General features: G+C 50.4%; 9 protein-coding genes across 9 annotated transcripts; 5 read left to right on the top strand and 4 right to left on the bottom strand.

Moving 5' to 3' along the window:
* Positions 1-55: 55 nt before the first annotated feature.
* Positions 56-1,704, bottom strand: ASPVEDRAFT_141130 (sugar transporter family protein; the record flags this gene model as incomplete). The annotated part of the gene is made up of 3 exons (XM_040807721.1): positions 56-703; positions 766-1,440; positions 1,498-1,704. The coding sequence occupies 3 exons, from the start codon at positions 1,702-1,704 to the stop codon at positions 56-58; spliced, it is 1,530 nt and encodes a 509-aa protein (XP_040672834.1).
* A 1,224-nt stretch (positions 1,705-2,928) lies between these two features.
* ASPVEDRAFT_141419 (uncharacterized protein) lies at positions 2,929-6,621 on the bottom strand (the record flags this gene model as incomplete). The annotated part of the gene is made up of 6 exons (XM_040807745.1): positions 2,929-3,160; positions 3,195-3,436; positions 3,486-3,651; positions 3,699-5,061; positions 5,118-5,967; positions 6,037-6,621. 6 exons carry the CDS (start codon positions 6,619-6,621, stop codon positions 2,929-2,931), a joined length of 3,438 nt encoding a protein of 1,145 aa, XP_040672833.1.
* Positions 6,622-7,620: 999 nt separating this feature from the next.
* On the top strand, positions 7,621-8,268 carry ASPVEDRAFT_46453 (uncharacterized protein). The gene is made up of 2 exons (XM_040813556.1): positions 7,621-7,951; positions 8,011-8,268. The coding sequence occupies exons 1-2, from the start codon at positions 7,735-7,737 to the stop codon at positions 8,160-8,162; spliced, it is 369 nt and encodes a 122-aa protein (XP_040672832.1). The 5' UTR covers positions 7,621-7,734; the 3' UTR covers positions 8,163-8,268.
* ASPVEDRAFT_355508 (uncharacterized protein) lies at positions 8,095-8,710 on the top strand. The gene has a single exon (XM_040811019.1). It carries the CDS (start codon positions 8,180-8,182, stop codon positions 8,666-8,668), a length of 489 nt encoding a protein of 162 aa, XP_040672831.1. The 5' UTR covers positions 8,095-8,179; the 3' UTR covers positions 8,669-8,710.
* A 43-nt stretch (positions 8,711-8,753) lies between these two features.
* Positions 8,754-10,270, bottom strand: ASPVEDRAFT_33314 (Zn(II)2Cys6 transcription factor; the record flags this gene model as incomplete). Its single annotated transcript, XM_040810715.1, has 4 exons — positions 8,754-9,404; positions 9,451-9,588; positions 9,639-10,172; positions 10,220-10,270. 4 exons carry the CDS (start codon positions 10,268-10,270, stop codon positions 8,754-8,756), a joined length of 1,374 nt encoding a protein of 457 aa, XP_040672830.1.
* Positions 10,271-11,162: 892 nt separating this feature from the next.
* Positions 11,163-11,841, top strand: ASPVEDRAFT_56558 (putative glutamine-serine rich protein MS8; the record flags this gene model as incomplete). Its single annotated transcript, XM_040815226.1, has 2 exons — positions 11,163-11,309; positions 11,395-11,841. 2 exons carry the CDS (start codon positions 11,163-11,165, stop codon positions 11,839-11,841), a joined length of 594 nt encoding a protein of 197 aa, XP_040672829.1.
* A 2,252-nt stretch (positions 11,842-14,093) lies between these two features.
* On the top strand, positions 14,094-17,511 carry ASPVEDRAFT_33312 (putative translation elongation factor eEF-3; the record flags this gene model as incomplete). Its single annotated transcript, XM_040810714.1, has 3 exons — positions 14,094-14,281; positions 14,341-17,287; positions 17,401-17,511. 3 exons carry the CDS (start codon positions 14,094-14,096, stop codon positions 17,509-17,511), a joined length of 3,246 nt encoding a protein of 1,081 aa, XP_040672828.1.
* A 4,354-nt stretch (positions 17,512-21,865) lies between these two features.
* Positions 21,866-22,569, bottom strand: ASPVEDRAFT_76048 (uncharacterized protein). The gene has a single exon (XM_040816325.1). It carries the CDS (start codon positions 22,463-22,465, stop codon positions 22,121-22,123), a length of 345 nt encoding a protein of 114 aa, XP_040672827.1. The 5' UTR covers positions 22,466-22,569; the 3' UTR covers positions 21,866-22,120.
* A 155-nt stretch (positions 22,570-22,724) lies between these two features.
* ASPVEDRAFT_355367 (coiled-coil-helix-coiled-coil-helix domain-containing protein) lies at positions 22,725-24,003 on the top strand. The gene is made up of 3 exons (XM_040811016.1): positions 22,725-23,046; positions 23,126-23,477; positions 23,559-24,003. Exons 1-3 carry the CDS (start codon positions 22,854-22,856, stop codon positions 23,827-23,829), a joined length of 816 nt encoding a protein of 271 aa, XP_040672826.1. The 5' UTR covers positions 22,725-22,853; the 3' UTR covers positions 23,830-24,003.
* Positions 24,004-24,507: the final 504 nt, after the last annotated feature.

Raw genomic sequence — 24,507 nt, 5'->3', positions numbered from 1 at the left:
ATCCATACACATCGTTATACAACATAAATGAAAGTAGTTTCAATTCAAAAAGAGCTCACTCCCTACCAGAACCCGCAGTCTGAACCGGCCCACCAGCAACAGCAGCCTTCTCAACATCCCTATCAGCAATTACCTCGCCAACATCCTCATCATGCTCAATATTGAAATCTCTCCCGAGGTTCTCCGGTCCCAAAAAGGTAATAATAATCGTGTACGCAAAGACACAGCCCATGAAGATACAGATCACCTTACCATAATCAAACCTCTCCTCGCCTTCTTCCGTCGGCGGGAGCGGGAACCGCTCGCCGATAGTCGACTGGATAGTCGAACTCGCCGAACTAACGAGATTACCGAGCTGGTACGCCGTTCCGACGGTGAATGTGCGGATTGAGCCCGGTGAAAGCTCCATCAGGTGGATGGGGATGACGCCCCAGGCGCCCTGGACGCAGAATTGCTCGAAGTAGGCGGGTGCCATGATGCGGTGGGTTGTGATAAATGTGTAGGGGTAGAGAAGGGCACCGCCGACGATGCTAATTATTATAATCGAGAAGCGACGGCCGAAGATTTGGGAAGCCCAGCCGCAGATTGTGCCACCTGTTAGGGCGCCGAGATTCGCAACGACTTGGGTTACTGTGACAGCGTCGCGGGAGAAGCCAAACTGGCGCTCGATCAGGGTTGGATAGAGATCTTGGGAACCGTGGGACTATTTTGGTTTTGCGCGTAAGTATTTGCTTCCTAGAAAGTAATTTGGATTAGAGTACGCACCATGAAGTTGAAACCAGCCATGAGAAGAACCATGTAAACAAGAAGTAACCAGTGTTTCTTCAAGGCGACCTTTCCCTCAGAAAGGAACGTGGAGGTTACATTTCCAGGCAGTTCAGCTCGAAGCGCCTGGCGCTCGCGATAGGTATTCGTCTCGGGAAGACAAAGACGGAATGCGATAGCCAACACAGGCAGACAACCAGCGAACCAGTAGAACGGTCTCCAGCCGTGGGAAGTGGTGTCAACCAGCGCGCGCGCAAATGCAGTCGCCAGGAGGTATCCAAAGGCATAACCCTGTTGAAGCAGTCCTGAAATAATACCGCGCGCCTCCCTAGGGCAATCTTCGAGTGCTGTCGCAGCAGCGTTCCCGTAGAGACCACCCATAGCAATACCGAAGAGTGCGCGGACAGCAAGGAACTGCTTGTAGGTCTTTGTGAAACCGGTCCCGATTTCGAGTGCAATGAAAAGCAGGTTGTTCACAACGAAGGGCCACTTGCGACCCCAGCGGTCAGAGGCGATTCCAAAGGTGATCGCGCCGACACTGCGGAGCATAAGAACTAAGGTTATTCCCCAGGTGATGTCGCTGATCTCTTTGTCGAATTCTGCTGCGAGCTGTGACGTAGTCAGGGAGACCGTGAAGAAGTCCAGCGCGTCAAGGGTCCATCCCAAGAACGCGACCTGGTACAGCTCGTTAGTACACGGGTAGTAATAATACGAGAATTGATCAGAACATACCGAGAAGAAAAGCCATTGCTGTCGGTTCAAGAGTAACAAAGCTTTGAACGGATTCGGGGCCTTGCGCATCGGCGGCTTCAGGGTCGGCACTCGATCCTTCAGGTACTGGATGCAGGTCCCGACCAGGCCAAGAGACCTGCCGCTCGGCTGCTGAGGAGCAGACACTTCAAGATGGCCCGCGGGGATCTTGTCGAGCGCCTCGGCCATTGCGGTCAACTGTGAGGGAACACGAGGAAAGGAAGCGGTACGAGGTGGCTTTGGGAAACAAAATCCCTGAGGAGCGAGAGCAGCAGAGTTTTATAGGTGTGGCGCAATAGCACGAAATGCAGCCCCGCGGAGGAAACAGACAGCAAGCAGGACGTGAGTGGCACCCTGGCGGTCTTGGTTGTCGATCGATTGCCAGAAGAGAGGGCGCTGCTGACCGGCGCTTTAAATTATCGATTCCCTCCAGGTCTGACCATGGTGGCCGGACAGTGGAACAGGTCCCGTCGGAGGTTGTTGAGCCAGCGACTCAGGTCGAAGCAAGGGGAGATATCCATGGGAGATTAAAGTCTAAGTTGTCTTCGTTATTTCTCTCCAGTGTCCAGTCTCCGCACTCTCCCCACACACACCGTCCACTGTCAGCCGGGGGTGGAGAAGGGTCTGTTCCAACCTACTCGGAGTCTCGGACGATAGCCTATCCTGTGATAAACTGCTGACCAGCGGTTAATAGGAGTAATATACCGTGGATGCGGGTAATAGCATATCGCGGGTGACCTTTAGTCCGGACTATATTGAAGTAACTGAGCTCATCCTAAGCTTCACTTCATGGTTCTCCAAACGGTTGGCTGTATGCCCAGACGCCTTATTCCATCTTGGCTCCCGGGCCAAGAACCACCCAAAGCTTCGCCCACCAGATCAGCCAGAACAGACACCCAGAGCAGTGAAACGATATCTGGATGTGTTGAAACAGAAACCGTGCAAGGTGAATTTTGGAGGATTCTTGCTGCATCTGCTGATGATGAAATGCAAATCCCGAGCTCACAAGCCGTGACAGCTGCCGAAATCGCGACCAATCTCGGGCTTGACGCTCAGACTTACCTGCCTGTTCTGGCCTAGTCCAGCTGGGGGTTACATCGTCCCGTTGTTTCCCAACAAGTGCGAGTCTGGCGCAAAAGCAACCTGCATCGTTATCTTATGTATTCATGCACGCTCTCTAGCATTGATACAGCCATCTATATCCAGATCCAACATTATATACAACCCTATTACCCACTGCCTCAGAAAAAAAAAGTCTATGCACTTCAGCGTGGTGAACATCAGTCACAAATGTACAGCGGCGCAACAAAAAGACAGTGCAATGCAATGGCAGAAAAACACGCTCCCGATAACTCCATGTAGGTGCTGGAAAGCTGCAAATGCTTTGGAGAAGAGATGCAAGCGGCATCATAGTCATGGCTTTTTCTTCGTGTAGCTTCCTGGTTCAGGCGTGGAGGATGTCTCGTCTCCTTCCACCATCTTCCAAAACCGCCCAAGCGAGAAGCCACTACGGAAGAGGTAGATGCTGACGAGCCAGGCAGCAAGCACATTGACTAGATGGTGTAATAGGTAGGCGTAAGAGACTCCATATACCGCTGAGTAGACCGCAATGCTGAAAAAGAGAAAGGAGGTGATGTGTTTTAAGCTGCATCGAGTCAGTCGAGGTGTCTACCGGAAACGCTTGAAAAACATACCGTGCGCTGACTCTGGGGACCATTGAGCCAGTAGTCATAGTCTCCACGAGGATGATAAAGGGCATTATGGACAACACATTGTGATGCGACGAAAACGGCATAAACCAGTGTACAACCAGGTTATGCGCCCAAACAAGAAGAACAAGTATATTAATTGGGAGAACCCAAAGCATTAGAATGAATATTGAGTGTGCGTAATTCGCGAAGTTATAGTGAGCCGTCGATCTCTGCTTATTATTAGTACAGCCCATGAGAGAGTGTGTGTGGACAACTTACGGTCTCCTTGGCATGCCACTGAGCACGCACGCAAGTAGCCAGTTGCACGATGCAAGCCACCAGATAGGCGAACTGGTATGGTATCGCTGTGGATACGAGAACCAATAGAACGCCCATCTTAATCAACCGTCGTCTAGGACTCGGCGCAGGAAAGACGGGAAGATATCTAGAAAATTAGCGATGTTTCACGACCAGCCGGATTATGAAACTTACCCTTTGTCATCACGTTTGATATAGCCATATTTGCTATTCCAGATGCCATATACGAAGGAGAATATTTGGAGTAGGAAGAGAGAAACGTAGTTGAGAATAACACAAACCCCAACAGAGATAAGACCAAATAGCGGCACTAGAAACCAGAAAAACGCATCCTGGGATCCAAGGAGAAGATCGTTCTTCGTGAAATCGATAGGTGTCTCAGTTGCATTTGTCGCCCAATGGAAAGGGTCGTCTCCAGTCGGAAGGGCGGTAGAAGTGGCGAGAGAAGATGCGAGTAGTGACATGGCCAGTAACAAAACCGGCATGGACGAACGCAAGGCACTGTCTAGACCCTCGGCAAAGGTAATGAAGAAGCCACTTTCATCGTATACTTGGAACTGTTTGCGTAACGCAAGAGCAACTACAAGTAGAGGAAATGCAGCAAACACCGTCCTATACCGCATCACCAGCTCGCCCAAGCTGCTCAGGACATCAACCGTCAAAGTAATGTCAACCGTAGAATCGGATGTCGGATCGGTCCATAGCTGAAACGAAACCCCATTTTGACTTGTTTGCCGGAGGGCAGGGGGCATGTACGGCGCGAGCCCGTGCAAGTTTACGTTAACCTGGTCAACGTTCACGAAAAACTTCGACTCGTGCGGATCCGGAATCGACTGGCGCAGGAAGGGAGAAAAGAGTTCTTGCGAGTCGTCCGTGGTGCGGTGACGGACGACACGAAGTTTATAGTCCAACAAGCTCGAGTATAGAGCTGGAATCTTCACCTCCGTGAGCATCGGTTGGTTTGCTGGTAAGCGAACTTTCAATCCGGCACTCAGAAGTCCACCTAGGCCTATTCGAGCTTTGATCAGGGCATCAGAGCTATCTGAAAACTCCGCAATTACCCAACCTTTCGTGGGTGCACGGGCCTTATCGACGACTGCCACAAATTGATGCTCTGAAAGGTCTTCTAGGTCATATTGTAGGTAAGAAAACGGCCTGACGCGGTCATAGGCATTCTTGGAGGTGCGAGTCGACGCAGGAAGGTGGATTTCGTCAACTGCGGCGTTCTTACATGCAAGACGCGTTGAGCCGCTGCTGTCTGGCAGTTCCATGTTCATTGCAAACACAGTCGAGGCTTTCCCATTGTGTAGAGGAAACACGCTGCAGAACAGAACCTCCAGACTGCCTTGCTCCCCTATTCTGTCCAAGCGCTGATCGGTGAGTAGAGTGAACTTCTTGCCAGAAACTCCTTGCGGGGGTACAGGCAGCATGTGTACATTAGGGCCCGTGTGATGGCCAAGTTCGCGAAGTACAAGCCGCTGGCCTTGCGCTAAGATCATATTCGTGTGATCTTCCAGTGTTAACAATGTACTCGGCTCTGCAATATAGTTAGCAAAACTCAGATAATACCAAGATCAAGTTGAAAAGTATTACCATTTCGTGCGAGCATCCTCTCTGATACCTGCTCTAATCCAGTTAGGTACCATTTCTTGAAAACTCGCATCCGCTCCGCTCTGGGCTTAGTCTGACTGGCTCTCCGAACGTCCACAACCTCAAACAGAGACTTTATAATGGCCTTCCGGAACTGGTCACACCATGTGATAGAAAGATGATCCACTCCGATCCATACATTAGGGATTGTCGATGAGAATACGGTGAAGCCGTGTGTGTCCGGAACCAGGGACGAAATACTGGCATAATCTGAGGGGACAACGGTATCCCGAGAACCACCGGCGATGGAGATCAGTGTTACGTGCCACAAAGGGTTGTTGTTGGCCCAAGTTTGTGAGTACGCCTCGCGCCAGTAATCGTTTATTTGCTTGTAGGTGTGGACAATGTCGGAATCAAACGAGACTGGTGCCTTGGCGTGGGGTGCCGACATGGTGATGATCGTATTTACCGAATTCTCCTGGTAGTTTGCCATTGTCAACGACGTCCGCGCGACAATCCCACCCATCGAGTGTCCAATAAGTATTACGGAGCTGGGGTCCGGGAGATCCGAATCTCGTCGTGTTCGCCGGGGGTCATGGTATAATGACAGTATATAAGACACCGCTTCGTTCACGTATTCCGCCTGATCAAGTAGCGTCTGTCCATGAAAAGCTGCCATATCCTCATTGAAGTCGATCATGAAGAAGTCCAAGCTCCGCGTTCCGGTCTTCAATCGTTCCTGGTCGTGCTGGATCACTTGGGCATAGTGTCTCGAGGCTTCCGCGGCAAGCGATCGGACCTGGCGGTAGCTTCCTGCGTTTCCGGGTAAGAACAGAACAGGTGCGCCTTTCAACTAATAGCACAATCATAGTCAGTCACTAAATCATGAAAGCCGCAAAACATCTGCATGTAGATAGCTTACCCCCAAGTTCTCCTGGTTGTATGCATCCACGCCTTCCTCCCTATATAGAAAGAGATTATATTTGCTGGCGAACCGCGTGTGCTCGGTGTCAAATCCCACCATGCGGAGAAAGGTCGGACTCATCACTGGTACCCCACAGCCATCGCTGCCAGTCTGAAGCGCAGAGAAGGAACGGAATATCGAGAAGAGGAAGAAGCAGGCGAGGATCGTAGTAAATGCCGTCAGAATAGAGCATGTCCAAGGGCTGCGAAGGCGCGAAAGGCGTGACCGATGGGGTGAGTCGGGCGACGCCTCGATAGAGAGGCGCTGCGGCGTTAGTGGCATCGCTGGCGAGTATCGGGGGTCGTGGGATGTCCACGTCGCGGTGGACGAAGAAGATAGGGTCCTCCACGTGCTTGAATTTCTCGAACGGGGGGTAGAATGGCCGTTGGCGTCTCGACGTAGGTCGATACTGGTCCCGGTTCTAGCTACCTCAGGGCGCGGCTTCTCTGGAAGGTCAGGGCCATGGTTGGGTTCAGTGGTGCGGGAAACCAAGGGGTCTTCGGCGTCGTCCAGGGAAGGCGAGCCAGACGAGCGTCTGTGCATTGGAAGAGACAGAACCTGTACTCATCCAGCACGCAGGGGGGCCGATCGAGGAGACTGGAGGCCGATTCCGTGGTGGTTGGTGTTCCTGACGAAAGCGGCAAGGGGATCAGGGGCGGAGGGCAGGAATGCGCTTGCGCACTGGATCTGGGGGTTGACTCGTAACGGCCAGGCCGATCTCACAGGACGATTGGACGATGCCAAGATAGCAGGCCAAACCCCAGACTGCAGTATTGTCCTCAGAGCTGTTGTTGATGATGGAAAAAATCACGATAGCCCCTAAGGCGTCTTCCAAACGTGGTAACGAGCGGCGGGCCGACCGAAGACAAGCGACGATCGCACGACGGAATGGATGGGGCAAGCGAGGATAGGGAGGGAAATTGGTATCGCAGCAGCGCAAGGAGCGTCGTAGAGGGTGGGAATGTCGAGATGAAGCACGGAGGAGCAGTTTAGGCCGGTCGGCGTCCGCGTTGAAGTCGTCGTAATTCGGCCACAATCTTGAGCAATAATCAACCGACATCTTTGGCCAAAGTTGGACGAACCACTCCGCACCGTTGCTTGGCGCTATCTACAGAGACAAAAATATATCTACGCTGCAGGCCTACTAGTATCTGCTCAGTGTGCAATTACGACCATTCTGACAATTCTGTAGTCGCTCGGGTCTTTTAGCATCGAGTCTGAAATGGCACAGATCTGAGTCACTGAGATCCATTTGTCTGAAACAAGATCGGTAGCTATATATATCTGCAGATCCTAGGTAGAAGGATTAAATCGATCTCCAACACAGACCATGTGCATCACATAGCAGTCAGTCTTGGCTGTAGAGATGTCTTAGCTACTGAAATTCTTGTCAGTCTGGTCCTCAGCTCGAGATTATTGACCAAATCGAGCAAATCTGTAGCCATTCAGGCGTGACGCTAAACCCAGAATGGTCAACAACCACGAGGTGGGGCCATAGACTGTAAAGTAGACCGACGATAGAATTTTGATAGTGACCAGAATACGACAGTAGACGGGTATAAATATGTTGCTGGGTCTTGCTACAGCTGGAAATATTCATACTCCAATTGGAACCACCTTCATCTAAATACTTGGTACCCAAGCCAGGCATACATCATGGCAAATCTGCCTCAAGACATGTCCCAGGTTACTATGTCTGACCAGAAGCGAAGCTTCGCTATCGCAGAGCTCGTTATATTCTCAGCCATTCAAATTGTCCAGTTCGTCTCGCGATTCATTCAGGAGCGCCGGTACTGGCATCATACAAAACGCCGAGGCAATGCTCGATGCTTTCTATACTCCTGGTGGGGAATGGTAGGAATTCTGGCCCAGCGTATGAATACCTTCCAGTACACTGGATATACAGGGCTGTTACTGAAAAAAAATTCATAGTTCGAATTGCCGCTTCAGCCATGATGATTTCAAACCAGAAGCCCAGCAAGCCAATGCTGATTGCTGAGACTGTCCTGCAGGGGATCGGCCTCTCGCCTCTTCTTTTCGAAGTCAGCCTCGTTCTCCTCCGAAGGTATGTAATCGTATATTAGGAAACTTATATCGAGTGATGCTGATCGGTTATAGCGGACAGGCAGGCCGGACAGGGCCCGGGAACTCTCGACTCCCGGGCCATTTACGGTTCACACTCCATTTCTTTCGCTTTCCCGTCATAATTTCCATCGTGTTGGTTTTGGTTGGAGGTTTGCTTGATATCCTTGCCTGTGAAATTGTGGGAACGGTGGTCTTTGTTCTTACATTCCTGCTCGTATGGTGTATCTTGCTTGGAATGGCAGGGAGATCGTGCAGGGTCCTCTCCGCGGCGGGATATAGGACTGTGCTCTTAGTTTTGGTGTCGCTGCCGTTTCTGACGGTGAGAGCGGTCTATTTTCTGCTCTTGGAGCATGGATCACGTATGTTTGGTGCCATTACCGGCGACGTCGATGTCATGATTGGGATGGGGCTGCTGATGGAAGTTATTGTCTCCACTTTGTTGATAGCCGCTCGCATGGTTGCAGAGCCCTTGTGGTCCCCACTTCCTGAGACGTCCTTGTGTTAAAGGTAGTTCGCGACGCGTTGAAGGAGGAGCTAGTGATGAGAATCAATTCTTTGTGTTCCAGAAATCTGGAAACCAATTTGCGGGATTAAAAGTTTTCTGCTCGAAGAACGGCATAGAACTCGGAAAATTTCTTCGTGCACCCTGCAATCCATTCTTTGACGGCTGAATCAGCGACTTCCCAGGCTACTCTCAAAGGAAACCCCATTCGATATGGACCCAGGAATCCCTGTGCTGTATATTGAACTGATTTGCAAATCTGATCGCGAAAATTAGCAACCATAGCTCCATGATCGCCGGGATATCCGGAGGTCCTCAGTATCTCATGGATGAGGACCATATAAGAGTAGTAGCTGCAGTATATTGTGGCGCTATTGATGTCGGAATACCAAAGGATAGTTGGGTACATGGCGTCTGCTGTGGACGATAAAACGTCACGGGGAACAGGAGTCGTATATGTAAACCTATCGTACCATAGAACGAGCTTTTCCTGTAGGTCGAGAGCTTTATTTTGCAAGTCTGACATCTCTACTAATGTTGAAGGTTCGGTGAAGTCTGCTTCCTTAAGCTCGTATAATTTATGGATGAGACCCGGGCAAAGGGTGAAGTGCGCAAAGAATTCCTCCACGAGATCGCCGAAATCAACTGACAGATCGCTGTTATTCTGTCCCCGCATCACGCGAAGCCAGCCATCAGAAGCCAGTAAGCATTTTTCTCCACCGAAGAGAGAGTGCATAACCTAGTACATTAGTATAATTTCCCTTTATTAGGTTGGAATAACGCACAATCAACCCACGGGAGGCCTTTAGCAGTATGCCGTCAAACTCGGTCTGGTACCGCGACAATCCCCTAGCCTTTGTCAGTTGAGTAAGGCCCTTTGCATGGCTCATCCAAACATCGCCGCGGTGCGTATCTGCGAAGAGCTAGATATTTGTTAGCTGCCGTTTATCTTAATGGGATACTAATAACTCACCTCGTATATACACAAAAGTAACACACAGCAGTTAATCTCGGAGGAAAGTGCCTCAGACGGATTGTTTAGAGATTTTCGGAGCCTTCTTAACGCTTCAAGATAAGCGGACCTGGCATATCGCATAGCTTGATTGTTCATGGTCATGCTGCCAACGTGGTGGGCAGTAAATGCTTTGATGGCAAGGTCTAGAGTCTTATTTCTCCCATAAGAACCCGGCAGGAGCAGGAACCACCGGGAGATCACATATCCCGAGTTCGATGGAAACGGCTGGGAGATTTCGTCGGTAAGCCTGTCAAGGCAGTGAGTGACATTGAGAGCGGCAACTCCCAGTGTTTGTGATGTGACTATGTTTTTGAAAGCAACATTTTCGTAGTCTATCGCTGCCAGACTCTGTTCGTCTTCAGAGCTAGACGCTTTGGGCTGACGTCGGGAACGATGCGGCTTTGCGGTGACAAATTCGAAGACTCGGTTGTATCCTGGACAGGATGTTCCGTGTGTCTCGCATCTTAGGCACCCAGGACGTCTCTCATCGCACTGTTACTGTGAGTGACGAAGCGCGACTCGGTCTAGTAGCTACTAACCTTGACCCGGCGCTTTACACAAATGGAACAGCCGGTGCTCCGCTGGACCATCTCCTAGATAATATATTCATTTACTTGAGATCGATGATGCATGATGCGATTAAACAAAGGCCCTAAGCCAGAGTCTTGAATACGAGTTACTGCGGATTCTGAGTCAGCAAGGCCCAGTCCGTCCGGCCTCAGGCACAGTCGAAGAGCCACAAGGGACAGTGTCGGTGCGCGCCCAATGCTGTCAGGATCCAGGACAGGTGAGCAGTCAGTCAAAGTCAGAGAAACGGTTTATTCTGCGCAACCTTTTTCTTGGAGCAAGATGATGATCTCCAACGCAGGGGTTAAAGAGTCAAAATATGACTGGTCATGTAGCCTCAACTCCGTACCCACAGGAAACAATCCTGCACGAAGCAGCCCCCTCGGCACGAGCTTATCTCCTGCAAGTTTCCAGAGCTATCTCCAGATATGTATGGCGCAAATAGTCGCTGGAAATAGTCAAGTAATGAGCGTTTGGCGGTTAAAAACAGACTGTGCCCAGATGGAGGAGGTAGCTGAGGCCTGACGGAGGACCCTGAAATTACCCCTCACCAGCTGGAGCGTCACTTGCCTCAGCGACCATCCATGATCTCAACGTAAACTTCGTGCAAATCACGAAGATGGGAGCTGAAAATCTTCTAGCCAAGCCACCTGAATAATGTCTTGTGAATGGATAAAAGACCCTGTGCTTTCTGCTAGCGGGTACAACTGCGCCTCTCATTATTTCCCGGCCCCCCGCCTGAGCCGTTGATGGCGCTTTCCCGATGACGGTTCCCTTTAAATATCTCGCTTCTTCCTCTGCTTACGCGGATGCTTTCACATCATCTCTCCACGTTTTCTGGGAGTCTATTTTTGAAGCACTGTCGCGAGTTGTTTCACTTTCCCTCCATATTCGCAAAGCGCATCCCAACCTGCCATGTCGTATAATCAGTACGGCGGCCCACCTGGGCACGATCAGGGCCACTATGGAGGAGGGGCCCCGGGATACGGAGGCCAGCATGGCAACTATCCCCCTCCGCAGCAATACGGTGGACAACCACAGCAAGGATACTATCCACCTCAGGTAAATCCCACACATCATTTACCTTTCCCCGCCCTCATCCGCGCTAGTAGTGTACGGCGTATGCTAACTTGACGACGCAACACAGCAACAGCAGCCCTATGGCCAGCCACCGCACGATCCGTACTCTGCCGGGCCTCCCCCGTATCAACAAGGACACCAGCAGTATCCTCCACAGGGACCATATGGACAACCCCAACATGGGCAACACTCTGGACCCTATGGGCAAGACCCTAATATGAATTACGCGCACGACCGCGGACATTCGCCGTACCCTCCCCAGCAGCATCAGTATAACCAGCCCCATGGCGGCGAGAACTCCTCTTATTATGGTGGCCACCAAGGAGGATATGCGCCGCAGCAGGGACACGGTCCAGTGCCGGCAGGTGCTGAAGGAGAAAGAGGTCTAGGATCGACGCTGCTCGGCGGCACCGCTGGAGGTTTCCTTGGCCACAAGATGGCCGGCGGGGCCCTGGGAACTGTCGGGGGTGCCGTTGTAGGGGCAGTGGGAGCTAATGCAGCCAACAAGATGTAGGTCCATCGTGTATCCGTTCTACACGACCAAAACACTGACCCAACCGAACAGGCACAAGAAGCACAAGAAGAAGAAGAAGAAGCACCACAGTCACGGCCACAAACGTGGCGGCAGCTCGAGTTCATCTAGCTCCAGTTCTAGCAGCGACTAGATGTTATCTCTGAAGGCGGGCCCTCATAACTTGTGATTGCGATTGCTGAATACCATGTTGTTTGTTTTGGTGGCGATTCTTCTGTCGCATATTTTTATATCTCTAGACGAATGAACGTATTGAAAGCTAAAGCACTCTCTACTGGACAGTATCTACAAAGAAAGTTCGATCCTCAATGCAAAGGCGCACCTTCATGTAGATGGTTAACGTCCAGGTCATCACATTACTCCATAAACCACCCATGCAATGAACAATTACGGAATGGAAGGCGGCTTAACCATCCGACAATCCTCAAATCACACCCGCAACCAAGCGCGTCTATTCTATGATGCGAGTGGCAACATCGTGCGGAGAAATATATTCACAGCCCAAACAAGTAAACAGGTTTGCCAACCCAGGAAATTCGCGATAACGACGGCCCGAGACAACCTTTAACAATAACCTCCAAGGCCGAGGAATGGGACTGGAACGTGGATCCATTCCAACTGTGAACTGGATCAGATTACTCCTACGGTCCTATCTATAACCTAAGCCCAATAGCTCAGGACGAACGGGAGTTGTACTTAATGGAGCCGTCATAATTTGGTACTGTGTTGACTGGGTGGATACATGGGTACCACCCTCATAGGCTGGAATTACACCGTGCAGACGTAAATGGTGGCGACGCGAATTCTACCTTAGCACGGTGTAGACGACATACGTATTTATTATGTGGCCTGCGGGTACGCCCGCATGTATGGCATCCCGCATGTATGGCATCCCGCATGTATGGCATGATGATGATGATCTCCCTTCTCCCTTCTCTCGCCCAACGGGGGATATCATCCTCGAGTCAGTTCGTCACGGGCAGGCAGTTGGACGGAAAGCCGATCTCACATGGAGGGACGGATGACTTGACACTAGTGAGGGACAAAGAAGGGATAAATAGTTAATCAAAGCGAGATTATGAAAGGTACGAGTCCTAGTAAGCCTCGGACGAGGTAAGCCTCCAAGGCGAGAAATAAGAGCAAAAATTACCGTATTGCGCAGCCTACCTAGTAGACTAGCATGACCCCCGGAACTTCACTTTGGCCCTGGATATTTGACAAATTAGCTGCGTCTGCAAAATATAGAAACCATTAATTTGGCTGCGCCACCCATTTTCAGAAGCGATCCGAGGGTGGCGACAGAAATAGTACCATACTGCGATAACAGAATCGAGACAGTAACAGTTCATATTTGGGGTTCAAAGGGCTGGCTTGTTGCAGTGCCATTTTTAGAGAGAATCGTTACATCTCCGCATTTGCTGTCAGTTAGGGCTCGCTCGATAAGGGAGGGGTGGCTGGAACAGCAAATAAAAGCATAATTTTGTCGGCGATATGAAACTCATCATATATCGAAGCTTGTGCTGGGATTTGCTGGTGCTCTTCTCCTTAATATCCTGAACGAACCTCATCGGCGAAGTATAGGAAGCAGACACGGTCGGGTTGCCCGAGCCATAGATAGAAATTGAGAATCGGAGGAATCAGTCCGCAGCGAAGTGCAGGCCAATGGGCGCAACACATGCAGCAACCGCCCGGATCAGCCTGAGGTTCCAGTGGCTTAAAAATCCAGCAACATCCTGTGGTTATCGCCCCATATCCGGTTAGTGCGCGAAAATCGAAGCCGGTTTTTACTCTTTCAGGTCTTTTTTTTAAAATTTTAATTAATTTTTATCAGTTCCAGAGTTTTTTTGGGCGGCAAGACGCTGGCAAAAAAAAAGTCTGCAACCCACCCACACAGAATCGAGATAAATATGTCCCTCCCCTCGCCCCTCTCTCCCTCTCTCCCTCCTCCTCCTCCCTCCCATCTTCCTTATCTCTTCGATAGAGGACTGGTCCCCTCTTTACATTTTCTCTATTTCCTTGTCTCCTCTTGTTAGACAAAAAGGGATCATAGATATATTTGGTCGGTTTAGGTCGTTGTCTGCGTCTTGTTCAGGCGCAGTTTTCTAACCGTCACCCTCAAGATACCCCCTCATAGAACACTTTTCTCGTTCTTGGTTCTTTGAATCTTTTTTCTTTTAACACACTCTTCCATTTCTCTTAAAAGTTCGGATTTTACGATTTCAGCAACATACAAAATGCCTGCCGTTGATATTGCTTCCGTTCCCGCCGTCTCCGGCAAGGAGACTGCTCAGTCCGTCGCTGTTCTCGAGGACCTCTTCAAGAACCTCAACGTCTCCTCCAGCCCCGATGAGGTGAATGCTGCCACTGGCAACCTCGCACACCTTCTGTCTGGTCCTATTCCCGAGCAGACCCTTCCCCTGAAGTAAGCAGATTTTTCATTCTCTACCCCGCCAACGATAGTCGGCTAACTTGATCACTCAGGGCTGTCGAGACTCTGCAGAAGCAGCTTGCCAACAAGAAGGATGGCAACGCTCGCGTCCGTGCCCTTGATGCCATTCGCGCCATTGCCTCCCACTCTACTATCGCCCCTGGTGTTGAGCCCCACCTCGTTACCCTCCTTGCCCCTGTCCTTGAAACCGCTGGAAAGAAGAAGGCCAAGGCTGTCCCCAACGAGGTTGAGACCGCCCAAGCTGCCGCTATTGCCATCGTTAAGGGTATCAACGGAAATGCTGTGAAGGCTGTCCTTCCCACTATCCTCGAGTCCCTTGATATGAGGAAGAACACTGGTGAAAAGCTAGCTGCGCTTGACTGCATCACCGAGCTCGTCCGGTCAGCCCCGGCCCAGCTTGCTTTCCGTGTTCCCGACCTGATCCCTGTTCTTTCGGCCGCCATGTGGCACGCCGATGAGAAGGTTACTGAGCAGATCAGAGGTATCCAGGAGGGTAACAAGGACAAGAAGGAGCCTCGTGTCGGTGATCTCGAGACTGTTTGCGGTCTTATTGTCAACAAGGATATTGAGAAGTTCATTCCTGAACTTGTCCGCTGTATTGCCTACCCCGAGAACGTTCCCGAGACTGTTCACTTGCTCGGTGCCACCACTTTCGTTTCCGATGTTACCGGCCCTACCCTCGCTATCATGACCCCCCTGCTTGACCGTGGTCTTGATGAGCGTGAGACTGCCATCAAGCGTAAGTCCGCTGTCATCGTCGACAACATGTGTAAGCTTGTCGAGGATCCCCAGATTGTCGCTCCCTTCCTGCCCAGGTTGATGCCCAAGCTTCAAAACAACGTTCAGAACATTGCCGACCCTGAGGCTGCTGGAAAGTCTAAGCAGGCTTTGGAGACTCTCACTCGTGTCGGTGACGTTAAGGATGGAAAGATCCCCGAAATTTCCACTGCCGGTGACATTTCCACTGTTAGCGCCATCCTGAAGGAAATCCTCGCCCCCAAGTTCAAGGCCCAGGCCGAGAAGTCTGAGGCCGTCATTGACTACGTCGCTGCTATCGCCGGTCAGCTTGTTGACGAGAAGGATGCTGAGGTCACTAGCTGGACCCAGAACGCTCTTCCTTACATCGGCGCTATTGTCGGTGAAGAGGAGGCCAAGCCTATTGCTGAGACTCTCCGCAAGCGCGCTTCGCCTGATGCTGCTGCCGCGGATGAAGTTGCTTCTGATGAGGAGGAGGGTGAGGATCTTTGCAACTGCACTTTCTCTCTTGCCTATGGTGCCAAGATTCTTCTCAACCAGACTGCCCTCCGTCTCAAGCGTGGCCACCGCTATGGTCTGCTCGGACCTAACGGTTCTGGAAAGACCACTCTCATGCGCGCCATCAACAACGAGCAGCTGGAAGGTTTCCCCAAGAAGGATGAAGTCAAGACTGTCTACGTCGAGCACGACTTGGACTCTGCCGACACTGAGCAGACTGTCATTGGCTGGACCCTCAAGAAGCTTCGCGAGGTTGGCCTTGAGCCTGTCCAGGCTGAGGTCGAGTCTAAGCTCGAGGAGTTCGGTTTCCTCCGTGAGCAGTTCGAAGGTCCCATCACTGCCCTGTCTGGTGGTTGGAAGATGAAGCTGGCCCTTTGCCGTGCTGTCTTCGAGAACCCTGATATTCTCCTCCTTGATGAGCCCACCAACCACTTGGACGTCAAGAACGTTGCCTGGTTGGAGAACTACCTCCGCACCTCTCCTTGCACTTCCATCATCGTTTCCCACGACAGCAAGTTCTTGGACAACGTTCTTCAGCACGTCATCCACTACGAGCGCTTCAAGCTTAAGCGTTACCGTGGTACCCTTAGTGAATTCGTCAAGAGAGTCCCCTCTGCCCGCTCTTACTACGAGCTTGGCGCCGGAGACCTTGAGTTCAAGTTCCCCGAGCCCGGTTTCCTCGAGGGTGTCAAGACTAAGGCCAAGGCCATCATTCGTGTCTCAGACATGTCTTTCCAGTACCCTGGTACCTCCAAGCCCCAGATCAGCGACATCAGCTTCCAGGTCTCTCTTGGCTCTCGTATTGCTGTTATTGGTCCCAACGGTGCCGGTAAATCCACTCTGGTCAACGTTCTGACTGGTGAATTGCTCCCTACCACTGGTGAAGTCTACCAGCACGAGAACATCCGTATTGCCTACATCAAGCAGCACGCCTTCGCTCACATTGACAACCACCTCGACAAGACTCCCTCAGAGTACATCCAATGGCGTTTCCAGACTGGTGAGGACCGTGAAACCATGGACCGTGCCAACAAGATCGTTACCGACGATGACGAGAAGGCTATGCTTAAGATCTACAAGATCGAAGGCACCGACCGTCGCGTCATTGGTGTCCACGCCCGTCGCAAGTTCAAGAACACCTACGAATACGAGTGTTCGTTCTCTCTTGGTGAAAACATTGGCATGAAGAGTGAGAAGTGGACCCCCATGATGACTGCCGACAACGCCTGGATTCCTCGTAACGAGATCATGGAGTCTCACTCCAAGCAGGTTGCCGATGTTGACCAGAAGGAGGCTCTGGCCAGCGGTCAGTTCCGCCCCTTGGTCCGCAAGGAGATCGAAGCCCACTGCGCCCAGTTCGGTCTTGAGGACGAACTTGTTTCTCACTCCCGCATGCGTGGTCTCTCTGGTGGTCAGCGTGTCAAGGTTGTGCTCGCTGCTTGCTCTTGGCAACGACCTCACGTGATCGTCCTCGACGAACCCACCAACTACCTTGACCGTGACTCCCTTGGTGCTCTTTCCAAGGCTCTCAAGGCCTTCGATGGTGGTGTCATCATCATTACTCACTCCGCCGAGTTCACCGAGAACCTCACCGAGGAAGTCTGGGCTGTCGTGGACGGCAAGATGACTCCCTCTGGTCACAACTGGGTTCAGGGTCAAGGATCCGGTCCTAGACTTGAGAAAAAGGACGAGCCCGAGGAAGTCATCGACGCAATGGGCAACAAGGTCAGTTTCCCGCTTTTTCTACACCTCCCAGACCCTCCAGAGACCCCTGGGGGGCTCCGGGGGGCTCCCCCGCATCCTAACAACAACATATGCTAACCATTCTTCCAATACAGACGAAGGTAGAGAAAAAGAAGGTCCTTTCAGCCGGCGACAAGCGAAAACAGCGGAAGGAGAGACTGGCGAAGAAGAAGAGAGGAGAGGACGTTGATGATGAGGACTTTTGAATTAGTTGATAGAGCGAAAAGTGGCTTATTTCGACAACTGCGATGGGCTTAATACTGCTTACTCAGCTTATGTCATGTTTATAGAGGTTACGATCCTATGAATTTCATATTTCTTCAATTCATTTCATGCTTGCTGCTTTGTAGAAGTTGGAACTTGATGCTATATTGAAGTAGTTGTATGGAAACGGACGTGGTTAGGCGGTGATAAGCGGCAGTACTACCGCATACCACGCGGATCATGACTTGTTCCGGGCCCCGACCATGGCGTCGGCCAATAACTATAAGGCCTTGAGTACTTGCAGATATCCGCCACAACTGAAGCACTTATTCTCAGTTGCCTTCTGCTATTGCTGAGGTCCTTATTTGACCGTTGGCATAGCCTCCAACACCGAGGCAACGGCCTCGGTATGGTTCCGGCCAGTCAACGACCACTGCACAGTTGGCAACCAACTCATTCATTATCCTGGTCTATGCCGCCAGGACATGAACATATTCAGTTTCATGACTTGCCTCATAGCCCACGAAATGTACATGAAAGTACGATCTGGTAGAGCTACTGAGGTTCCCGGGGGGTGTAGAAAAAGCGGGAAACTGACCTTGTTGCCCATTATGCCAGCTGCATTCGAGCAACTGACCGAATTTGGGAGGTATCACAATGCTTCTGGATACACATATTGGCATTAGTGCTGGCCTACGGACGCGAATACCTCCTAGCCGGCCATGGCCGCCTTTGTTATTTTATTAAACAACGCGGGATTATTGATCCAACTCCTGGCCCTATCTGTGTAGATTAGTTCGATGCCCGAACGACCCTTCTGGTGAGACATTTTGTAGATATTTCCCAAAACCCGGGACCATAATCTATTGCTATATCCCGCAACCTCGACCCGTATTTCTTCGCTATCGGATATGGATCGATGCATCCATGAAGTGAGGCATCATCAACACTAGAATCAAGAGGAAGGCACGATGAGGTAATTCTCAAGCGCGCCTTCCGTGTTGTGTTAAGGACCATGGTCCTCTCCAGAATTTTACTACCTGCCACCCCCATTGTTTTCTCTCTCCTACATTCTCGTCAAAACCCACATTCTTCTCTAAAACAGAGCAACTAACATCCGTTCATTATCTGGACTATATCCGAGCGGGTAAGAGTATCTATCATGTTCTTCTTTATTCCCTTTTGTGTCCTGGGGGTGATTTGGGTAATGCTAACACACCGATCGAAATAGATCCCACCTCTTTTTCCAATATCTACGAAGTCCAGGTCACTGAGAACACCAATAGAAGAAGATCAGTTACCTTTGGCTTTGACAGCCAAGTGCCATAGTGCACAGGAGCCCGATGCTCCTAGCTCCTCCCTCCCAGGGTGGCTCGTACCACCCCCTCAGGCCAAGACCTCGCCGCGAGAGTTAACCCCGGCTGAGCAGGCCGATCCCAGCTGCAGGAATCTATTGGGGCTGAGAAAGAGTCTCTGCGAAAGCTGAAGGAGGAGCGTGCGGTTGCAGAGGCTCTTGTCAAAGCCAAGAGCGATTCTATTCAGGAGGTCAAGGCTGAGATCGGCCGACTCTACGGCATGACGAGGAAACTCGGAAAGGTGTGATTTGATGGCTTAGACGGCCTCCTTGGTTCCCCTGAGACAGTGGGATTGGGGTCCATGGTCCGAACCTCTTTTTCTTTCTCTCCTTGAATTGCATGCGTCTGCGGTACGTTGTCTTCTTACTTGTACATTTGCTTTTCTGTATAATGAAGGAAAAGATTCCGACTCAAGCTTAAACAGCGGTTTGCGCTCTATTAACCTCCTCCAATAACTTCTCCATCAATGTATCAATCCAAGTCTTCCCCAGAATATACCAGTAGGTATATGCCATTGGTCGATGTTCCCTGTCGAGTTGCTGAATTTGTTTCAGGTCACACTCGTGGGTTCAGTTGGCCAAAAACTGTAACCATTTTCGTAGTTCAACTTCCATTACGGGGATGCTTGAATGGTTGAGAGCCTAATGGTTCCCTGATCTTCGTATTATCTTCGTTATCTTCATCATCATCTGGCCCTGGGATGTACTGCTCATCAGGGAGCGTGTCTGGTATATGCTCGAACGGTTGAATGTCTAATAGCTCGCGGGGCTCATTATCGTCCTCGTCATCCGAATCGAATATAGCCTTCCGTCTCTTTCGGGAATCCAAAACAGTAAATGGAAATTCTTCTTCAGTTTCGCCAATGCTTTCTAATTTTACTCAACCATCAGCACTATTCGTGATACCAAGTAGATGCATAGGTCTACTAGCAAGTAATAAAAAAGATCTTACCTTTACGTGAAACCTTTTGGACGAGGTTCGTAGGCTTTTAGATTGCTGGAATTTTGGAACATGGGCCATGCCGGCATAGAAAATATAAACGACCATGAATATCAGAAGCTCCAGCTCACCGTCTGACGACAGTGGCCAGAAATAATTACCGAAGAAAGAATCGAGAGCCCAAAGAAGGGGGTAGGTGGTCCTTATATAGACGAGCCGGGAGGGCGATTCCAGAGGCCACGATAGCACCTTCCTACTCTGGATAACTGCCTACGTGAAGCCAAATTACGCACTTCATTGAATAAAAGAATATAACGCTTCCGGTAATTCGGCGAGAAACATCAAATTTCGTTATTAACCAGGCTTGGTAGCAAAAAAGGGTCAAAACCACGGAAGGCATGCGATTCAGCTTGCCTTGGAGTGGGCCCTGAGTGTACACCCTCAGTGACCACGTTCAATAGGCCTCCCACTCTGCAGGCTACATTCAATTATAGCCTTATAATTCAATTCTGAGACAATCTCAAGAGCGGTCTCAATATCCTGCTCAGCATTTGAATTGACCCCGCTCTCCAAAAGAAGCTGCACCATCTTGAGATGATCTCCCTAAGCGGCGGCATGAAGAGGATAGCCTTGATTAACGTCTTCCCCATCCTCAATGAGAAGTGTGGCAGTCTCAATGTGGCCATGGCCCGCCGCTTTCTGCAGCGGATGGCCTTCTTAAGACATCCGCACCGGTCTCTATGAGAAGTCGGGCGACCTCGGTTTAGCCTTTCTGTGCAATTGTGTTCAGTAGAAACAATCCGTCAATTTCGGCGTCTATGGTGAATCTGTTTGGCCGGGGGTGGGAACCTATATAGGGTGATCCGTTTAGCCCTAACTTTATCCTTCACCTTAGTCTAGCTGCCCCCTACCTCGAAGTTTCAAATCCAAGTATTCTACTGTGAATTCCTTCAATCAATGCCTCCGTACCGCAGGGATTCTAGTGTCCGGTTGCTACCTGCTGCTGGGGGCAGTCAGTCATTAATACTTCAGCTTTCTCTCCCATGGGCTTGAATGAAGTTTCCTTTCGGAGTAGTTTGTGGACTTGTCGACTTGTCTTTTGCTTTCCTCTTTCATGATCGATATCAAACTGCCTCTCCGGATGCCGGTAGTACTGTCGAGCCATCCAACGATGCACCGAATGATACTGTTGCTCTTTCGAACAAATTCGCCGTCCATCAAATGGTGTCATGGTTTGCCTAGGCGATAATACTCGCACCATCCGCTCTATCCCAGTCCTCAGTCACTTGGTCATTATTCGAGATAAAGATGCAAACTTTTGCCAACTACCAGAGATACTCAATAAAAGAGTATGAGAACCGTGTACAGAACCCTATTGAGTGGACTTTAGGAAATGATAATACCCAGCTGGTGATACCTCGGCATACTACCAGAGGGTCATTCGATCTGTCAAGTATTAGACTCATACTAGCCGCAATGATGTCTGTTGCCTTTGAATCGCCACCTGACGGGACACGACTATCGGATGTTGCTGTCTATATGGCAATCAAGCTTCTCCCAGCCTCCAAAAGAAGACATCACTACCCTGGCGACTTTGATTCAGGCGGAAATCTGAGAGTAGTACACGCTCAATGGGAGAGATAGCTGGCTGGGCACCCCCGTCCATGGTTCTTAAGGTGATGATCTAGCGTGGTGATACCCCACTGTGCAGATATATGCACATGGGAGCTATTGTTTTCCAGTTCATTGGGGTACTACGTCCTATGTGGCGGATTTTTCGCACCTCTTAGCGCCTAGGTTCTTGGTAGTTCCCGGATATTTACATAAATTCCCTACCATCAAACACCTTCCAGGTTGGACCCGCAATAGGCCCTACACTCGACATATTCCTTATTAACGAGGGGGGAGGATGGCTATAGACTTCAACAATTCGATCCATGCACCACCACACTCGACCAAATGCCAAAATAAATTCAATCATCTTTCGACGAACTTGGTGTGCCATGGAAACAGCCCCAGACTGTTGGGCATCATGCAATTTTGATAGACAGATAGTATACTCATCTACTGGAATTCAGTTCCAAACACTCCATCGTCGGCTGAATAATGATATTTGCAGTCTTGAGGTCTCATCGTGGAAGTGTACATAGCTTTTGTTGGAGATAGCTGGCTGACCACCAGCTGTGCATAACTTTTCGGTCTAGCGGTATAGCGTCTCGTTAGCTTTTACCATGTTCGCTCATTAATCTTCCAACGCAGGTTGCTCTTTGGGCTGCGAGCAACTCCATCAGCGGTGTATCCATTTCCAAGTCTCTCCCTAGGCAGTGTTGCCCGCTGCGGCGATCCTTTTTCTTTTCGTCATTCTACTGCTAATTGTGGAGCCATCCAAGATAGTCACTCCAGTAGAGTCTTCGAGATTCACATTGTCGATAGTGTGGGAAGTGACTGCTCTGGAGACCACGGCAAAGGTTATAAAGTCGCGGTCACGCCGGAGTTTTTCGTAGTATCCGGGCTTGACGAGGCTGTCCAGGGGTGTGTTTTGATTGTTGCTCCCTATAATAATAGCTGACATGCCTATATCTTCTTCAATTGCTAGCAGGTTCAGAAGTAAGAACGTTGTCAGGAAGTTGCGGTGGGTGATAAGGAAAAGGCGAGGTGACATTGTTTTGACCGGTATAGCTCACAACGGAGCTAGGAGTTCGTAATGCAAATAAAATAAGATAAACTAAGCCATGGTTTCTTTGGTGTAAGTGTTATCCTTTGGAGCATGTAGGTCGTCTGCTTGTGTTGGTGATCGTTGGCAGCCGCCCAACTATATAGCCTGGACGTGATTGGATGGCACGATTCAGGCAGAAATACTCATGCCTCAGGCGACAACGGCAGACTTCGACTTCCCCGACTCTCCGCTCACACCCGTTCTCGAACATTATTCACGATCCTCCCCTCAATTGGCCTCCTCTCTCTCGTTCATGACTCCCTCTCTTCTCTAGTTTGGGCCCTCTTCCATCCTCTCTATTTTTCTCTCACCCTTCCCCCACTGTCCACCCACCATGTTCAGACCCGCATCTAGGGCGCTCCTTCGCGCACCACCTGTTGCGCGCGGTCCGACTCGCCGATTTATAAGCACGACACCAACAGGAACAAAGTCAAGAAGCTGGAAGAATACCTTTGTACGGTTGGGACTGGCTGGCGGGGCTATCTACTACTACAACACAAGCAGCGTATTCGCCGAGACCCCATCGCGTGCGTAACCCCGAAATCTCTTCTCAATAATCCCGCCAGTTGACGCAAGCTAATAAACCCATTTCGAAAAACCATACAGTCTCCTTCCGCTCTAAGCCCCAACCCAAGCCCGAAGACGAGAAAGCTCTGCCTACGCTCGACTCTGTGAAGCCCAAGTCGCGCAAAGAGGAGGCCCGCTCCGCTCCCGCCCAAGCTGCCCCCGATGCCGCACCAACGTCAGACAACAATGAGCTGAAGTCCGCTGAAGAGCTCGAGGAAGAAGCTAGCCAGGAGGCTGCGTTCAACCCGGATACTGGCGAGATCAACTGGGACTGCCCTTGTCTCGGCGGAATGGCCTATGGCCCTTGCGGGGAGGATTTCAGAGCTGCGTTCAGCTGCTTCGTTTACTCGGAAGAAGAACCCAAGGGAATTGACTGCGTCGATAAGTTCAAGTACGTTTTCGAGATCATTTAAACACTCGTGAAGGGTGGTTTGCACTTGTTTGTTATAGGCTACTAACGGATTGACGACAGGGCCATGCAAGATTGCTTCCGACAGCACCCTGACGTCTACGGCGCCGAACTCGAAGATGACGACGAGCCCAGTGTCGAGCCCAACGCTGAGCAACCGCCAGTTACACAGGCTGAGCCCTCTGCTACCCCCGATGAGAAGCGCGAACTCGCCAAGCAGGCTCGTGACGAAGTAAAGTCTGTCGGCGAAGTGGCCGAATCTGACGAAGTCATCCCAAAGGCGTGGCACGAGTCAGAAGGCGAGAAGAAGCCCGAGCAGCAGACGGAGAAATAAATAATTCATCTTCCCGTTGGGCCTCTGAAGTTACAAACCGGAGAGGCACAACCAACCCCCTGCCTCGACTAGAGAGAATGGGCAGTTGGGCGAGAAACCTAAATTCAATCGATCATATATCCCGCTTCAACACCATTAGCTTCTTTCCAAACGAATGACACCAGAACCGCTACTAATGCCACCAAGACGTTAGGTTAGATTGGTGATATACTCTGTGATTTATCCGTTTCCTATATCGTCCTCTTTTCTTATGTCATTCCAGCCATTCTATTTTTTTTCCCCCTGACGCCACTACACTATTTGGTTTTTCTCCTTCCTTCCATGTAACTACCCTACTCATGTACTTCTATGCTGTGGTTGGGCGTGCTCGTGATGTCACGTTCTGTTCGGAAGAGACAAAATAGATTTTTTATAGAGCGAGTTTTTGTACTATATTTCCGGGCCTTCAGTTGTTGGTTTCGGTGTAGACTAGAACTTGTAGGTGTAGCAAATTATATGAACACTACTCAAGTTTACAATGGCATTACTACTAATCTAAAGCACATTTCAGGAATAAGTATATAAAAAATTCATAGTAAACACGAAGTATCATTCTGATGCTGATTTTATGTGTGCAAGCACGTACTAGTACTAACTCGTACTTGGTAGCAGTGTCTGGTGCATAATACAGTATACATG

The sequence above is a fragment of the Aspergillus versicolor genome, assembly GCF_001890125.1.
Source record: "Aspergillus versicolor CBS 583.65 unplaced genomic scaffold ASPVEscaffold_12, whole genome shotgun sequence".
NCBI lineage: Eukaryota > Fungi > Ascomycota > Eurotiomycetes > Eurotiales > Aspergillaceae > Aspergillus > Aspergillus versicolor.
This window is presented reverse-complemented; position numbering and strand designations above follow the sequence as displayed.

Bases quoted from the DNA above. Each gene is read 5' to 3' on its own strand.
- ASPVEDRAFT_355367 (XM_040811016.1), top strand. From the start codon at position 22,854: ATGTTCAGACCCGCATCTAGGGCGCTCCTTCGCGCACCACCTGTTGCG. The intron at 23,047-23,125 runs GTGCGTAACCCC...AAAACCATACAG, and splicing joins ATTCGCCGAGACCCCATCGC to TCTCCTTCCGCTCTAAGCCC. The intron at 23,478-23,558 runs GTACGTTTTCGA...GATTGACGACAG, and splicing joins GACTGCGTCGATAAGTTCAA to GGCCATGCAAGATTGCTTCC.
- ASPVEDRAFT_46453 (XM_040813556.1), top strand. From the start codon at position 7,735: ATGGCAAATCTGCCTCAAGACATGTCCCAGGTTACTATGTCTGACCAG. The intron at 7,952-8,010 runs GTATGAATACCT...AAAAATTCATAG, and splicing joins GGTAGGAATTCTGGCCCAGC to TTCGAATTGCCGCTTCAGCC.
- ASPVEDRAFT_76048 (XM_040816325.1), bottom strand. From the start codon at position 22,465: ATGTCACCTCGCCTTTTCCTTATCACCCACCGCAACTTCCTGACAACG.
- ASPVEDRAFT_355508 (XM_040811019.1), top strand. From the start codon at position 8,180: ATGCTGATCGGTTATAGCGGACAGGCAGGCCGGACAGGGCCCGGGAAC.